General features: G+C 39.1%; 1 protein-coding gene across 2 annotated transcripts in view; it reads right to left on the bottom strand.

Annotated features, from left to right (window-relative positions):
* Window positions 1-18,636, bottom strand: part of LOC135221755 (WD and tetratricopeptide repeats protein 1-like) — a 201,275-nt gene that overhangs the window by 109,083 nt on the left and 73,556 nt on the right. For both annotated transcript variants that reach the window (XM_064259569.1, XM_064259570.1), the window contains exons 3-6: window positions 16,786-16,897; window positions 15,961-16,148; window positions 15,578-15,779; window positions 582-696 (exon numbers count right to left, since the gene is read on the bottom strand). In XM_064259569.1, coding sequence (XP_064115639.1) covers window positions 582-696; window positions 15,578-15,779; window positions 15,961-16,148; window positions 16,786-16,897 — 617 coding nt within the window. The remainder of the gene's footprint in view (window positions 1-581; window positions 697-15,577; window positions 15,780-15,960; window positions 16,149-16,785; window positions 16,898-18,636) is intronic.

Raw genomic sequence — 18,636 nt, 5'->3', positions numbered from 1 at the left:
AACAGACAGAAAAGTTTAAATATTTAGGATCGACTTTAAGCCAAGAGGGAGGAAGTGAGGCTGAAGTTGACAGTAGGACAAAAGTGGCATGAGGGGAGTGGAGACAGGTAGCTGGAGTAGTATGTGATAAAAAAAAATGCTAATCAAGGTAAAGTCAAGATATATAACACAGTGATAATGTATGGAGCAGAAACATGGGCTCTAAGAAGAAAAGAGGGAGTAAAGCTTGAGAGAACAGAGATGAGAATGCTGAGGTGGATTATGGGAATATCGCTGCTTGAGAGATCGGAAATTGATGACATAAGAAGAAGGGCAAGCTTAGTAAAAATTACAGAGGTGATAGGAGTCAAGAATGAGATGGTATGGGCATGTGTTTAGGATGGATGATGAGGAGAGAGTGAAGAGGGCTTTGGAGGAACCTGTTAAAGGAAGATGATCAAGAGGGAGACAGATAATTAGATGGGGAGATAAAGTGAAGGAAGATATGGAGAGAAGAGGTTTGGTGGAGGATGATGCCTTTGTTAGAAGGCAGTGGAGAAGGCGCATCAGGCAACTGACAATAATGGTGGGAAAGATCTTACCTGGAACTAAATACTGAACACATCCTGAGGGAAGGTTATCTGATGAGGCATCAAGTTGATTTGTGGCATAGTTGCTTCTTTCCCACTGACTCCGCATAGTTCCACCCGGGGGATACTGTTAAATAAAAATGAACATTAGTGGCCAAAATTGTTCCTACTCACAACCTGTCATATGAGACCTTAACAAACAATAAAACTGTGAATGAAAAAAAATACAAACTCTTAACTATAAGACAAACTCCTTATAGCAACTGCTAAACAAATACAAATGGTCACATGAAGCATCATTTTTCCAAAGTATCTTGTACCATCTCAATATAGCAGAACAGTTATGCCTATTCTAACCACCTCTCAGTTCATGAACAGAATAATTAAGTTTGACAAAAGCAATTTTTTTTTATTTTGACATTCTACATTTTTATATATATTCAAACATATCATGAAATGCACCATCATCGCCAAAACCTGTGATTTTGCTGTGCAATTTTATTTGGGATTTTAATGACATTTAAATGCCATCCCTTGAGATTCTGAATAACTCAAATGATATCATTTATTTACAAAAATAAATAAACAAATAAAACTAAACCAAAGTGCTGACATTAAGTATCATTTGTATGATGTCTGAAAAGTATTGGGGGATTGTTTCACCCTATCTCCAATGCAAGTAGGGCCAGTTGTTTGCTTTGAAGATAACAAAAATAAAGTTTGCTTTAAATGACACCAAACCCACCAGTCTATCATGAACAGCAAATCTAAAGTAAGCATTAGTCATCAGGATGTTCCCTCTTCTCGTCTTGTGTAATTTGGATTTTAATTCCTGTCTAGACCTTCCTACTGGTTGTTGACATCCTGTGAATTCAACATCTACCGGTTCTATAACTGACATCCTTTTTCACCACTTGTCCAAACCACCTCAATTTCTGAAATTGTGAACTATTGTCCAGCCTCTGAACACATTTTTCAATCACCTTCCTAAAGCACTCCAGCCATGAGCCTGAGTTTGTCTCTCAATAAGACCATTAATTACAATAGCCATAATTTGTGGTTACCATTTTGTACATCCGCTCACCAAAAGTAGATGCTGATTGACTGGAATCCCTGAGGTTGTTCAAACAAGGGCCCACCACGAAATCCCTTACTGCTACGGTGTCCAAGTTAATACTCAGAGGGTGCTTATTGTAGTTGGGCGGGGCATCCACTTAATCTATCAAAATTTCCCAAGTCTCTGGTCTGTAGGAAAAGACAAGGGGAGGACAACTGTCAACCCTTAACACCGAGCCTTTATTTACCAAAGTCTTTGTTGTATGCCGGCGGCGTTCGGGAGTTAGCGCCGAAGCGGATAAAAAGTTTTTTTTTCAAAAAATCACAGCACGCTTAGTTTTTAAGATTAAGAGTTCATTTTTGGCTCCTTTTTTTGGCATTGCCTGAAGTTTAATATGCAACCATCAGAAATTATATGAAGGTGAGCGAGCTGGAATATTCTGGCAGGTCCAATTTAGCAGTTCTCTGGTATTTTAGCAATATCTTACCTTAGAAATAGTGCTGAAGGAACCTATTTCACTGGGCGACATGGCTTCCTCGCCCAGAAATAGATTCTTCCTACGTCAAAATCTCTTTACTATCACACATAAATATTGGAGTACTATATGACAGCGCGAAAAAACATTTCATATATAATTGTATACAAATTGTGCTGTGAGCAAAACAGTTAAAAGCTAATTAGTTAATTTTTTCGTTGTATTGTACACTAAATTGCGATCATTTTGGTATATAACAAATTGTAAAATGATCAAAGCAATACAGAGGAAATATTATCACAAAATTATGCATGAATTCGTAACGCACGGACATAAAAACAAGTTTTTTTCGAACATTCACCATAAATCAAAATATTGTGCTAGAGACTTCCCGTTTGTTGCAAAATGAAGGTAATCAATTCAATATTACTAGACTGTAAGTGTTTTAGCTTACAATTGCAGTTTTCGACCATTTCGGTTGAGTTAAAGTTGACCGTAGGTTGAAATTTTGGCACTTATTGTGATTTATGTGAAAATATTTCAAAACTGATAAAAGCTACAACCATGAGTTATTTTTTGTTGTATTCTACATGAAATTGCACACATTTTCATATATAAAACTCTGTGTAACGGCTAATATAAAATGGTGCAAAAATTACGACAAGGTGACTAAAGAAATTCTGAGATTTTCAGCAAGTTACCGCGCCCAGAGGTAAGGAAAAAGTTTTTTTCAAAAATGTTATTGTTATGATACAATAAAGTTTGTTCATACTTACCTGGCAGATATATATATATAGCTGTATTCTCCGAGTCCGACAGAATTTTCAAAACTCCCGGCACACGCAGTGGCGCGGCAGGTGGTTAGTACCCATTCCCGCCGCTGGAGGCGGATATCAGGATCATTCCATTTTCTATTCAGATTTTTTCATACCACTGTCCCCTGAGGGGTAGGGTGGGTGGGTACTTTAATTATATATATCTGCCAGGTAAGTATGAACAAACTTTTATTGTATCATAACAATAACATTTTGTTCATGAAAACTTACCTGTCAGATATATATAGCTGAATCCCACCCCCATTGGAGGTGGGAAGGGACAGAATAGAAGGATTTAGGAAACACCTCAAGTGCAGATGATTGACATCTTGATTCCTTACCTGTTAGCATAGCTGGACTTCTTGATTACTGTCACCGAAGTCTGCTTTTGCTACTAGAGTTACCAACAAGGTAGTGACCTGTGTAGTTGGTGCGCTCTAGATGATCTGTCAACGTCGTGACCACATGTGACTAGACCATATTGACCATACTGTGAGGGCAACGAAGCTAAAACCACCACCTGACCTAACCTATCGAAGTTAGTCCCATAACTTCTAGGCTAACGAAAGGGAAAGCGCCTCAAGCGACCAACCCTTCAAAGTTAAAAGCACACCTATCCCTTTTCTATAGGATAGGATTCGTGCTGCTTCCTGCCTCCAATAATATTTCTACGGATGTATGGTCCTAGCGACTCGCAGATCTCATATGTCGTCTTCACATCCCGTCGGGAGTGTGAAGCGAACACAGAGTTGCTTCGCTCAAACGTGGCACATCAGGATATTACTAGTGTCATGCTCTGTTGAAAATGCTTCCGAGGCCGCGCCCTCACCTCGTGAGCATTTACTTTAAAAGGTTTCAAATCTTTGTTCAAACATGACGAATGAGCCTCTTAGAAAGACTCCTTAAAAATAACGCCAGGGCGTTCTTCGACATGGGCAAGTCTGGTCTTTTTACGGAACACCGCAGATTGTCCGAATGACCTTGACTTTCTTTAGTTTTATTTTTTATCAAGATAAAAACTTGAGAGCCCGACAGGGCACAGGACTCTCTGTGGCTCTTGCCCAATAATTTGTGCATCCCCTTGATCTCCAGGCCTCTGGGCAAGGGTTAGACGGGTTTTCGTCCTTAGCAAGAACGGAAGGCTTAGAGGACACCGAATTATGTCCTCTAAAGCCAAAAACCTCTGATGATGGCTAAAACTCACTAACCCTCAATGCCGTAGCTAGAGTGGTTAGAAAATTAGCCTTTCTGGTCACGTGTATAAGTTTACAGAAAAGGAGAGGTTCGAAATGCTTTGACATCAAGAAACTTCAGACTACGTCTAATGCTCCATCAAGATTTCCGCAGACCTCAAAGATCGTGAAGGGCTTTGTTGTTTGACAGATCGAATCTCTGAGCCTAGAGGCCGTCAACAACATATTTCCGTATTCTACAATCGTTGGGACTGTTAGCTTATCCATAATTCAGACGGAAAGGGAAGACGGTAAGTAATTCACGGAGGTGGAGGTGTAGGAGCAGTCATTCTTCCTGCACTATCTCCAGAATCGGCCCACTCCGATTGGTACACTGCAAAATATGCAGCACTGCTTTGCTTTGGCAATGAGACTTGTAATTAATCTTGAAGATCCTCTCCGCTTCTCGACAGTCTGAACGCATCCAGACTCAGAGCGGAGAGTTTTAGGTACCTCTCGAAGTGAGGCTGTTAGAGTAGACCGATTCTCTCGGGAAGGGTCCTTGGAAAATGCCCTCTGAAGGACGTGACCTCTGTGAATCCAGCCTCTCGAAGGCCAACATGGGGCGATCAGCGTCTCTCGCTCCCTCTGACGCCAGCGATTATCTTATCAGCTTTCCTAAGCTTTTGAATAGGGGAAAAGAGACTAACCAACTATCCCCATTCCATACTATGTGATTGCGTCTATTGCTACCGCTCTCGGATCGAGAATAAGGGGAGCAACGTAGAGGAAGCTTCTTCGTCTTCAATATTGCGAAGAAATCTACGAAAGGACGTCTCCAACGTCTCCACAACTCTCGACATACTCTAAAGCGAGGATTACTCAGACGTCAGTAGTTGCTGCCGCGATCGAGAAGATCCGCACGGACGTGCAATAGTGTAACGAAACCTCTTGAGGATCGTTACGTTCCGTGCCTATGTCGATAACCATCTCTCTTCTTGGGATATGAGAGAGCTGCGAAATTATCTGAGATGATTTGGACCAATCGACCAAAACTCACTCTTCGAGGAACTGGAGAGCCAACCCAAATTGCTTCCAATTCTCTTAGATTATGTGCCAGGAAACCTCTGTACCTCTGTCCGGATGCTGGCACCCTCTCGGTATCACCTGAGGTGATCGTCAACCCATTGAGAGATGTTTAGAATTATTTCTAGATCTTTGATGTTATTTCAGTCCTCCTGCAGGAAAAACTGTAGAGGTCTGAATTGCAGTCTATTCAGGGAAACAAGCTTCTCCAGCGAGGAAATGGTCCCCAGCAGACTCATCCATTCCCTCACTAAGCATGCTTCCTCCCTAATAAGGCTGCGCTTTGCATAAGCAGGAGAGCATTATTATAGTGCTATGCCAGCGGTAAAACTCGTACAGAATTCTGTTACAGTGCGGTAAGCAGCGCTGAACAGGTCTAAGAGATATCTCTGTTGAAAATTTCTTAGCAATAGGAAGTCGTGTTTATTCATGATTACTAGAAAGCCCTCAACCCGAGGCGAAAGTCATGATTGTAGGGTAGAGATATGGTTCGTCAATCAATCCCGCGAGAGAGAGACGTAACCGACAGAGCTTAACAGCGAGCTACCTGATACTGAGTTGGTGACACTGTGACAGTCACAGGCAGGCAGCAGCTTATGTTCACCTTCTCGCAGTCTTATGCCGAGTTGCCAGCTATTCTATTCATCTAAGGAATAGATTTTACATATTTGAACAGAAACTCTCAAGTTGGCATATTTAAGCGAAACAAAATTCGCTAAATACAGAAGCTGATTTGTGTTGTCGTAACATTACGCTTAATTAACCAAATGTTGAAATCGGAAACTCCTGGAAAGTTGCCTGGAGTACGATTAAATTATTACTGCGTCATACCACAATGACAGCAACCTCTCGTCTCGCAACTATTCTGCCTGAGTTACCAGCTACTCTCTTCTACGAGGAATAGGTTTGTTACTATTATCGATAAGGAAATTCTCAAGCAGGCATATTTAAGCGAAACATAATTCGCTAGATGCCGACGCTGAGTTCTTTGTGTTGTTGTAACAATACCTTTAGCGTTGTCCTTACAGCGGAAACTCCTAGAAGTTTGCAGGAAGGACCGATTAAATACATTTACAATAACCGTCTTTTCGGTTGCCATCTGTAGAGGTAACCATGATATGCGTATATGACTTGAACCCTACATTAGTAATATGACGCAAAGATAAAATACGTAAGTATTGTAGTCACTTGAACATAAAATTCTCTCTAATGAATGAGAGCTCTCTCGAATTTTGTTAATGAGAGCTTATCCGCTTAAGCGATAAAATGTTATGAAGATCTTGTCAATGAGAACTAACCCATTTACATGACAGAAAGTAATCCAGGAATTCGAGCATATAGTTTTCCCGATTCCCGCAGAAATCGAGGAAGGGGCAAGATTCCTAATCAGAGACTGGGCTTACGACAGGAAGGACCTTAATGTTCCCTTCGGCAGCGCAATCCCGAAAAGCAGACGAGGCGTTTTATGACACCGAAATCTGCTTACAGTTTTTCCTGGAATTCATCAAGTGATTGGATTCTATTGAACGCTCCCTTCGTAGAAAAGCGAAGTAGACATCTTGACGAGACCAAACTCCTTCCTCTACTTCGACGACGCCCTCTTGAAGAGCGTTCTTGCAGGAATCCTGCCGAACTCTTGATGCGTAGGACGCCTATCGTTCTGAAGAAACGTCCTGGCCAGTGCTCTACCGAGCGTCATGACGTGTAGGATGCCGAGCGTCTTCAAAAGCGCCTCGCTAGCGCTACAGCGTCCTGGCGAGCGTCCTCGCTAGCGTCCTAGCGCTCCGCCTAGCGTCCTCGCTAGCGTCCTGGCGAGCGTCCTCGCCTAGCGTATGAGCTCCAGAATGACATCGAGCGTCTTCCAAAAAGCTTATCAATGTTTATGACGCGAGCGTTCTTCCAGAGCGCCTGATGAGCGTCTCTTCGTGTAGGACGTCGAGCATCGGCAAAAAGATTCCTCACGTCTCAATGCGGAGGACGTTGAAGCATCTTCAAGAGACGTCCTCGCGAGAGTGTTACCGAGCGTATTGGTGCCTAGAACACCAAGGGCATCTCAGAGAGGATCTTGTCGAGCGCCCTGATGCATGAAAGGCCATAAGACTTGACCATACCGTAGACTTAAAAGTGAATTCTCTACTACATTCATCTTCTCACTAAGCATGTACTCTAATAAGCCATGCTTTCGTAAGCATGAGAACATTATATAATATAGTAGTTCTGCTGCGTTAGATTCCTTTAATAATGTTACCTACGGTAATCAGCATTGAAAGGCTGGAATATCTTTCTTATTGAACGTATCTTAGCAAAAGGCAGACAATATATTGTTTTATGTTTGCTTAACTATCCCCTCAATCCGAGGCGCTAAGACCGCGATTGTAGGGGAGAGATACGGTTAGTCATTCCATCCCGCAGGACCGACCTCTCATGACTGAGCAATAGCTGGTTACTGCGTTGGTCTAAGCGATAGCAGCCCCCTCCGTTAGCTGTCTGGCCTTACTCTTCCAGAGTTGCCAGCTACTCCATTCAATAAAGGAATCTTATAAAATTATCGAACTTCAGGAAGTTCTTATTAATGTATATTTAAGCGAAACAAGACTTCGATAAATCTAGAAGCTAATTAGGTATTGTCATAACAATCCCTTTAAGCCGTAGTCCTTCCTAGGAAGTCCTGTAAGGATACTGGTAATAGAGTTGCACAGCAAAGAAGTAACTACGGTATGTGCTTATGATTGACCGTATCGTATTATCATACAGCAGATACTCTACTACCTTCTTTTCCCTGCCGAGGCAGATAGAGAAAGGAAAAACTTTTACCTATCTTCGTTCTTTTCGTTAATAGAACGATAGAAAGAGATATATTTCCTTAAGTAAGGAAGTTAATCCAGGAACTCTTTAAATCTTCGTAATTTCCTCATAAATCGCGGGAAGAGACAGAATTCCTGTTCATCTAGGGTTTACGGAAGGAAGTAGATATTTCCTATCCGCCATCATACCCAAACGTCGATAAGATTCTTATTAAGAAACCAAGGTTTCTCCCGTACGTCTTGGTAAAAACTTCGACATGACTGTTGCTTATCAAATACGGAGGCGTCCCGAAAAGCGTCCTCAAAAGCGTCCTGCCTTCAAGGGGGAGCGCGCTCATGAAGCGTGCTAGTCATAAGCCGATGTACGGTGATCGTAGTCGGACGAGTATTATGGACGTTCGCAACTCCTGACAAAGACGGCGGCCGCTTGTGCGACATCTTGCGTCTCTGTCACGCTCATCGACACTTCCAGAAACGCACTCAAAAAGGACGCCTTAGGGTACGCCTTCTTCCTTTCACAGTAAGTGAGATAAGGCGATCTGGGCGCTTAACAGCGTTCTTCCTATTTCCTTCTTCTTTCTCCCATGTGTTGGAAAGTCGTCAAATTGTTTAAGGCGGCGATTACAATCGCACGACAATAGAGAGCGGACGTGAAGCGTCCTCCTCAATAAGCTTCTATTTAAAGGGCGCGAGTCCTTCCGAGAGCTCAACCCCTGTACGGGGAGGACGCCTCAGAGGACGAGAAGCAATCCTTCAGGATTCGTGCACAGTGCACGATCTTTGGCAGCCTGAGAAGCGTCTTCAGGTCTTGCGAAGGGACGCCAGATCGGTGGGGGTTCCTCGTAACTCCTTCGGCTTTCGACATGCCCTCTCCCTGTGTTCTGGGAGTCCGACAGAGGTCTAGACCTAGAGGCATTATAAGGCCGATCTGACGCCCCCTCCACAACACTAGGGGCAAAATCAACATCACTACACTCAACACTGATTGGAGAGCGAGCACTTTTTTCAAGCTTACTTGATGTAATCCACCATAATAGAAGGGCATTAGTCTCACAGAACTTCCTCTAGGCCCGTAAGCCATACCACAGGGTTAGGCAAAATAAAGTCTACTGGAGGTTAGTAGGTTCATTATCCTAACTTCTGTTACTGTGGAGGAAGACCTCCTGATTCTATCACGCTCTAATTTGCGTACATACGAATCATACGTCTCTTTCGGAATTCAGTCAACATTACACTAATTACATTGATCTTTCAACAAAGAAAACATGTAAACATCATGGTATACTAAGCGAGTGTCTACCGAAGGTTTCGGTAGCCTCCCCTTACCCGTTGCAGACAACAAAGTCTGAAACTAGGCTAACTAGATTCAGACATCATATGCCAATGAAAAAATTTTAATTAATTTATGATAGCGTATGCCTAGCCACAAATCCAAGTCAATCATTCAAAAAAAAAAAAAAATAAGTAGGATACTTAAGCAAGCCGGCTAATGAAGTTTCAAAATCCTAGGCGGAGGTAGTGGAAACAGGTGTTTTCACTACCGCGACAGAGAAAAATCTGATAGAAATGGGAATGATTCCTGATATCCGCCTCCCAGCGGCGGGAATGGGTACTAACCACCTGGCCGCCCACTGCGTGTGCCGGGAGTTTTGAAATTCTGTCGGACGTCGGAGAATACAGCTATATATATATCTGGACAGGTAAGTTTCATGAACAAAATTCACCATAAATCAAAATATTGTGCTAGAGACTTCCCGTTTGTTGCAAAATGAAGGTAAATGATTGAATGTTACTAGAAAGTAAGAGTTTTAGCTTACAATTGCGTTTTTTGACATTTTGGTTGAGTCAAAGTTGACCGTAGGTTTAAATTTTGGCACTTATTGTGATTTATATGACAATATTTCAAAACTGATAAAAGCTACAACCAGGAGTTTTTTTTGTTGTAATTCTACATGAAATTGCGGCCACATTTGTTTTTCATGTAAAAACACTTTTATGTGGAATGCCTAATAGAAAACGGTGCTAACATTAACACTTTATGTAATGCCTAATAGAAAACGGTGCTAACATTACGACAAGGTGACTAAAGAAATTCAGAGATTTTCAGCAGAGTTACCGCGCCCAGAGGTAAGGAAAAACTTTTTTTCAAAAATTCACCATAAATCAAAATATTGTACTAGAGACTTCCCGTTTGTTGCAAAATGAAGGTAAATGATTGAATGTTACTAGAATGTAAGTTTTAGCTTACAATTGCGTTTTTTGACATTTCGGTCGAGTCAAAGTTGACCGCAGGTTTAAATTTTGGCACTTATTGTGATTTATATATGACAATATTTCAAAACTGATAAAAGCTACACAACCAGGAGTTTTTTTGTTGTATTCTACATGAAATTGTGCACATTTTCATGTACAACACTTTATGTAATGCCGAATAGAAAACGGTGCTAACATTACGACAAGGTGACTAGAGATATTCTGAGATTTTCAGCAGAGTTACCGCGCCCAGAGGTAAGGAAAAAGTTTTTTTTCAAATATTCACCATAAATAAAAATATTGTGCTAGAGACTTCCCGTTTGTTGCAAAATGAAGGTAAATGATTGAATGTTACTAGAATGTAAGAGTTTTAGCTTACAATTGCGTTTTTTGACATTTTGGTTGAGTCAAAGTTGACCGTAGGTTTAAATTTGGGCACTTATTGTGATTTATATGACAATATTTCAAAACTGATAAAAGCTACAACCAGGAGTTTTTTTTTTTGTATTCTACATGAAATTACGCACATTTTCATGTAAAACACTTTATGTAATGCTTAACCCTCTTACGCCGGAGCCCTAAAAATCAAAACGTCTCCCGTATTGCCGGGCCTCTTTGGTTTGGAGTGAGCGCGGAAGTGGAAAAAATAATTTTTTCAAAAAATTACAGCGCGCGTACTTTTGAAGATGAAGAGTTCATTTTTTGCTCCTTTTTTTGTCATTGCCTGAAGTTTAGAAATGCAACCATCAGAATGAAAAATAATATCATTATCATATGTAAATAATGCGATATATGGTAGCGAAAAAAAAATTTCATACATAATTGTATTCAAATCACGCTGTGCAGAAAACTGTCAAAGCTAACCAGTTACTTTTTTTTGCGTTGTATTGTACACTAAATTGCGATCATTTTGATATATACATTGTAAAACAATAAAAGCAACACCGGAAAAATATTATCACAAAATGATGTACGAATTCGTAACGACGGACGTAAAAAAATTTATTTTTAAAAATTCACCGTAATTCTAAATAATGTTCTAGAGACTCCAATTTGTTTCAAAATTAAGACAAATGATTGAATATTACGATACTGTAAGAGTTTTAGATTAGAATTGCAGATTTCGACCATTTCGGACGAGTTAAATTTGACCGAATGTCGAAATTTTAATTATATATATTTTTTATATATGGACATATTTCGAAGATGGAAAAAAAAGCTACAACCTTCAATTATTATTGTATTCTTCATGAATTTGCACACATTTTTTGATATATGAAACTCTATAAAAAGGCTAATATGAAAAGGAGCAAAATATTAGGATAATGCCATGTACGTATTTCGGAGACTTGCAGCCGCGACTCGGCGCGCGGAGTGAAGGTAAATATATTTTTCAAAAATTCACCATAAATCACAATATGTTTAGAGACTTCAAATTTGTTTCAAAATGAAGAAAAATGACAGAATATTACTAGGCCAGTAAGAGTTTTAGCTACAATTGCGTTTTTCAACTATTTCGGTAGAGTCAAATTTGACCGAACGTGGTTTTTTTTTCTATTATCGTGATTTATATGCAAAGATTTTCAAACAAAAAAAGAGACAAAAAGCTACAACCTTCAATCATTTTTAGTTGTATTCTACATGAAATTACGCACATTTTCATATATAAAAACTTTATGTAACAGCTAATTTTAAATGGTGCAAACATTTCGACAATCGCACAAAAAAATTCTGATTTTGTTTTTTCGGAAGATACCCCCGCGCGAACGTAATGTTTTTTTTTTTCATAAATTCACCATAAATCGAAATATTGTGCTAGAGACTTCCAAGTCATTGCAAAATGAAGGTAAATGATTGAATATTACTAGAATATAAGAGTTTTAGCTTACAATTGCGTTTTTCGACCATTTCGGTAGAGTCAAAGTTGACCGAAAGTTGAAATATTTGCACTTAACGTTATTTTTATATGAAAATATTCAAAAACTGATAAAAGCTACAACCATGGGTGGGTTGTTTTTTGTTGTATTGTGCATGAAATTGCGCACATTTTGTCATATATAAAACTTTAGTAACGGCAAATTTAAAAGGGTACAAACATTAGGACAATCGCACGAAAAAATTTATCGGAAGAGTTATCGCACGAACGTAAGGAAAAAGTTTTTCATAAATTCACCATAAACCGAAATATTGTGCTAGAGACGTCCAATTTGTTGCAAAATGAAGGCAAATGATTGAATATTACTATAATGTAAGAGTTTTAGCTTACAATTGCGTTTCTCGACCATTTCTGTAGAGTCAAAGTTGACCGAAGGTTGAAATTTTGCACTTATCGTTATTTATATGAAAATATTTCAAAACTGATAAAAGCTACAATCATAAGAGTATTTTTTAGTTGTATTGTGCATTGAAATTGCGCACATTTCATATATAATACTTCATGTAAAGGATAATTTAAAATGGTGCAATAATTATGTCAAAGTGACGAAATAATTTCCGAGATGTGTCACTGATACTTTTTAGTGCGATAAGAAAGAAATTCGCGCTTGCGCGCCTGCGTAGCGATTGTAACAAAACAACGCCTTGATCCGTGAACTCCCAGCATCCCCCAAGGCGCGTGATACAAAAGTTTTCGGCTGGTAGGCTATAAGTATTTTTCCGCGAATTTTTTAAAAAACTTTTTTGAGCCGACGTATGATACGTCCAATCGGCATACGGGAGACATTTTGACTCGACGTTTAATACGTCCAATCGGCGTAAGAGGGTTAATAGAAAACGGTGCTAACATTAACACTTTATGTAATACCCTGATAGAAAACGGTGCGAACATTACGACAAGGTGACTAAAGAAATTCAGAGATTTTCAGCAGTTACCGCGCCCAGAGGTAAGGAAAAAGTTTTTTTCAAAAATTCACCATAAATCAAAATATTGTACTAGAGACTTCCCGTTTGTTGCAAAATGAAGGTAAATGATTGAATGTTACTAGAATGTAAGAGTTTTAGCTTACAATTGTGTTTTTTGACATTTTGGTTGAGTCAAAGTTGACCGTAGGTTTAAATTTTGGCACTTATTGTGATTTATATGACAATATTTCAAAACTGATAAAAGCTACAACCAGGAGTTTTTTTTGTTGTATTCTACATGAAATTGCGCACATTTTCATGTAAACCACTTTATGTAATGCCGAATAGAAAACGGTGCGAACATTACGACAAGGTGACTAGAGATATTCTGAGATTTTCAGCAGTTACCGCGCCCAGAGGTAAGGAAAAAGTTTTTTCAAAAATTCACCATAAATCAAAATATTGTGCTAGAGACTTCTCGTTTGTTGCAAAATGAAGGTATATGATTGAATGTTACTAGAATGTAAGAGTTTTAGCTTACAATTGCGTTTTTTGACATTTCGGTCGAGTCAAAGTTGACCAAAGGTTAAAATTTTGGCACTTATCGTGATTTATATGAAAATATTTCAAAACTGATAAAAGCTATTACCACGAGTTATTTTTTGTTGTATTCTACATGAAATTGCACACATTTTCATATATAAAACTCTATGTAACGGCTAATATAAAATGGTGCAAAAATTACGACAAGGTGACTAAAGAAATTCTGAGATTTTCAGCAGAGTTACCGCGCCCGGAGGTAAGGAAAGTTTTTTTCAAAAATTCACCATAAATCGAAATATTGTGCTAGACTTCCAATTTGTTGCAAAATGAAGGTAAATGATTGATTATTACTAGAATGTAAGAGTTTTAGCTTACAATTACGTTTTTCAACCATTTCGGTTGAGTCAAAGTTGACCAAAGGTTGAAATTTTGGCACTTATCATGATTAATATGAAAATATTTCAAAACTTATAAAAGCTACAACCATGGATTGTTTTTTGTTGTATTCTACATGAAATTGTGCACATTTTCATATATAAAACTATGTAACGGCTAATATAAAACGGTGCCAAAATTACGACAAAGTGAAGAAAGAATTTCTGAGATGCGTCGCTGTTGCTTTCTAGTGCGAGAAGAAAGCAATTCACACATGCGTGCCTGGGTAACGCTTGTAAACAAAACAACAGCATGATCCGTGAACTCCCAGCATCCCTCAAGGCACGATTTAAAATTTTTCGCAAAGTAGGCCTATAACAATTTTTCCGCGAATATTTAAAAAAAACTTTTTGTAGTCGACGTATCGTAGGTCCACTTAGCACAAGACACACAATTTTAGTCAACGTATAATACATCAAGTCGGCGTTTAAGGGTTAACTGACCCCTTTCACAACAACTTTTGGGAAGTGGTTACTCCTCAAAACCCCAATATTTTAGGAGAACTTCCTTCTAGATCAATCAGATCATTTCTAGGGTTATGAAGAAAAGTCAATGGACTTGGCTCATGGCTCAACTGTGGATCAACACCCACAATGTCTGAGCTACCCTCAATTCAGTGGAATTCTTATATAATAGGGAGCAAACTTATGCTGAATGGGAAGGAATGTAGAGATGCCATTACACTTTCTTCCCATTTGACCACAGAGATTCCACACAAATTTCTAAATATTTGCTTAAAAGGTCCTCCAGTTGCTGTGGACAAATAAGAACAGATGCTGTGGGGGTACTGCTATTTCTCTCGCCAACATTTCTGTTTTTATGGCATTTTCATTAAAAATAAAAACTAGCCCTACACTACAGTACAAATAAAAACTAGCCCTACACTACAGCAGAGTACTCAAGCTGGTGGATCCCACTTTCTCTCCTCAGCAAAACCACAGTTATTTACTGGCCAGACCTTAGGCTGCATTATTCTTCAAAGCTGCACTCCAAGCCAAACTTCTGATAAGGGTTCTACTAGCTTTGAATCTACCTCCTGAATTTCAATTCCTCCTCTGGAGTGGACTTTTCCATTGTCCCCTCTCTAAATAAGGACTCATGGAATTTATAACTAAGAGTTGTACTACACCATTTTGTACAGTACAAAAACATCTCGCATACAAATACTATCCATACAGTATATTGCCCTTCTACCATCTGTGTTCATTTAATACTGCAGTACCTGGATATGGCACAACAGGAGTGCACATGTAGAGCAGTGACAGGGATTCAGCCAGATAGTGTTGGTTCATTCTTTACTAGATTAAACTGGTGAATGGTGCAAACAAATTCTACAAAGAATAAGGCATTATATGAATACCATGTTTGTATGCAAAATGTTCTCTATAAAAAATCATTGTTGTTGTGCATCCCTTTTACCTTTATATTATCACTTTCATGTTCTTTTTCCAATTCTTCTGGTTATATATTTTCTTTGACTGGGATTTCAATTATTGATCAGTAAAAAAAAGAAAGCATAGAACTTACTTGCAAACTGGTCAACTTGATCATTCTCCTATCATATATTCTTATATATGGATCACTTGCTCCAACAGCTAACAACTCAGGTTTTGTAGGATTAACCGTTATGCATTTGCACTCAGCAGTTCGACCAGCATGACACCTCAAATTTATCAATACATTGTTGGTTTGCGAGTTACATGTATGAGGGGCTCTCATGTCATATAACCTGAGGGGAAAAAATCATGGTCAGAACATAAGCTTATTATTGCTTTAACTAAATCTGTCAAATATATTTTGTCTTTATGGGATAGCTTCATACAGAAAAAACACAATGATCATTGTATCAGCCAAGATACTTGTGAAAATAACATTCACAATATTAAAACAGCAAGTGTTCACAAACTCACATTACAGTGCCATCCTCAGATGCAGAAAAAAAGGCATTGGGTAATGTAGGTACTGTTGCTATTCTCTTGACCCGTTCACAATGACATGTACACAACTGAGTAACATCTCCCGTCTCTACCTCTCGAACTTCTATTTTTCCATCCCCTGCACCTGATATGACTACACGATCTTCACTTTGAGGTAGAAACTGCAAGTATATTTTATTCTGTTTACAAAAAGCTCCAATGATCTTTTAGTTATTTCCTAATAAAGTCTAGTAGTAAACATTATAAGGTCCTGTTTGTTCAAAACAAATATAAAACATATGATATTTTATAGTAATAAATAATTAAGATAATAGGCCTAAACATTTTTTAAAAATTACTACAAAAGTCAAAATAAAAACAATACAATGATTGATTTTATGAAATTTACGTAAAAATCTGAGATAAGCCATAATTTATAGTAATAGTAAATACATTAAAAATATAAATTTAAAAAATGTGCAATGCATGATATCAAATCTCAAGTGGTCTTTTAATTTGTAAACACAAATTAATTAATTATAATAAAAGAATGCATAAAGGTATACGTACAGGTGTTAGGAAACAAATGACAAAAATTCAGTTCATCCAAAGGTAGTTAATCAAGTTGCAAATATAGTATATCATTCACAAAACATACATAGCGCAAAGAAGCTACTTAGCCAATACACTACTATATCATTCATGATACATAGCACAACATGGATAAAAAATTTTAAATTATGTTGACTTACAAAAAATGTTTATTAAATGCTTGAACAAGCACAAAAAAAACAACTAACAACTCCGTTGTAAAAGTACCTTGACAGAAAAAATGTTGCCTCTATGACCAGTTGGTAGCGTCTTTATTCTCTTTTGACGGTAGACGTCCCACAGTATGATATTGTAATCATCAGATCCAGAAAGCAGTAAGCTAGAATAACAAAATATATATACTATTTCCACAATTATGACCTCGACATGGATTGTTTAGCAAGACACTTGAGATAATGCACAATAGCATTAGATATAAAACTTTTGAAGCAAAATATCTCAGTGATACACTGAAATCATGTCTTAAATCTCTTAAAGCTACTCTTTCATAAGTGGTTAATCTGAAAAGCATTCTTTTTAATAAAATTACTTTTCCTTCGTATACAATAGATAAAAAGACATGATATTGTTAGAATACAATAAAGTTTTGTACATACTTACCCGGCAGATATATACTTAGCTTATGTCTCTGACATCCGACAGAAATTCGAATTTCGCGGCACACGCTGCAGGTAGGTCAGGTGATCTACCCCCCTGCCGCTGGGTGGCAGGAATAGGAACCGTTCCCGTTCTAGAACCAGATTTTCTCTTCCACCTGTCTCCTGAGGGGAGGCTGGGTGGGCCATTCATCGTATATATCTGCCGGGTAAGTATGTACAAAACTTTATTGTATTCTAACAATATCATTTTTGTACATGCAACTTCCCCGGCAGATATATACTTAGCTGATTGACACCCTTGGTGGTGGGTAAGAGACAACTATTTACTGAATAGACAGGTAAACAACATACGTTGTAGGTAATAAATAAATAAAACCTTGGTTCCTACTTGTTCAGGCGGAAGATTCCATGGCTAATGCCTAGGAATCTGCTTCGCCTCAAGAGCCTCAGCGAGGATGTGACCTATGGCTAAGAGTTCTTGTGGGTCTGTCGATGGGGTCTTATCCATTTACTCGACAGAGCCTCTTACATGACAATATGCCTATGCCTAGTGGCATAATTAAGGAGCACAACACCGATCCCGATCACCTGATCCTAACACGAGGGTTAGTGCTTAAGTTGAAAAGAGTTATCCCCAAACTCCTTTCAAACAACCCAAAGAAAAAAAACACGACGTTAACTAAAATTTAACTCACTAGTTAAGGATCAGATCGGCTCCCTATCCCAGCAATGTATCCGCAGACCCGTATCAACCAAGAGAGAAGGATCTCTCGTAGGTTATCTTGACATCCTTCGGATATGGGAAGTCAACAACCGAGTTGGCCAATCTCCCGTAATGTGACAGCTAATATGTCCTTATGACATATTGTTAAGGAAAGAACAAGAATACAGAAAAGCTCGCACTTCATGCGCTTTTAATTCTCAGCTGTTTGAAGGAATCATCAATGCACTTGTCAAGTGCTTAGGAGATCACATTGTCTCAAAGAAGGCCAGGGCATTCTTTGATATAGATCTCTTCTGGGTGAAGCCTGGAGACCTGGCTAGCGCCTCGCGCCTGGCTGGAGCCTTGCGCCTGAATGGCGCCTAGAGCCTGGCTGGAGCCTCGCGCCTGGCTGGCGCCTGATTGGCTCCTCCCTCCTGGCTAGCGCCTCGCGCCTGGCTGGAGCCTTGCGTCTGGCTGGCGCCTTGCGCCTGGAGCTTGGCAGAAGACTTCATGATTACTGTCTATGAGTCTGCATGCCTCAAGAGTTTCAGCGAGGTAGGGACCTATGACTGACAAAACCCTTCTGGATCATGTCAATGGGGGCTAGCCCGCTTACACGACAGAGCCTTCTCGGATCGTGCCAATGGGGGCTGACCCACTTACATGGCAGAGCCTTACCTGTATCATATCAATGGGGACTAGCCCTCTTACATGACAGAGCTTTAGGTTTCTCTTTACTGGAAGGAGCCTTGCGCC

Source organism: Macrobrachium nipponense, chromosome 3, assembly GCF_015104395.2.
Source record: "Macrobrachium nipponense isolate FS-2020 chromosome 3, ASM1510439v2, whole genome shotgun sequence".
Lineage (NCBI taxonomy): Eukaryota > Metazoa > Arthropoda > Malacostraca > Decapoda > Palaemonidae > Macrobrachium > Macrobrachium nipponense.
This window is presented reverse-complemented; position numbering and strand designations above follow the sequence as displayed.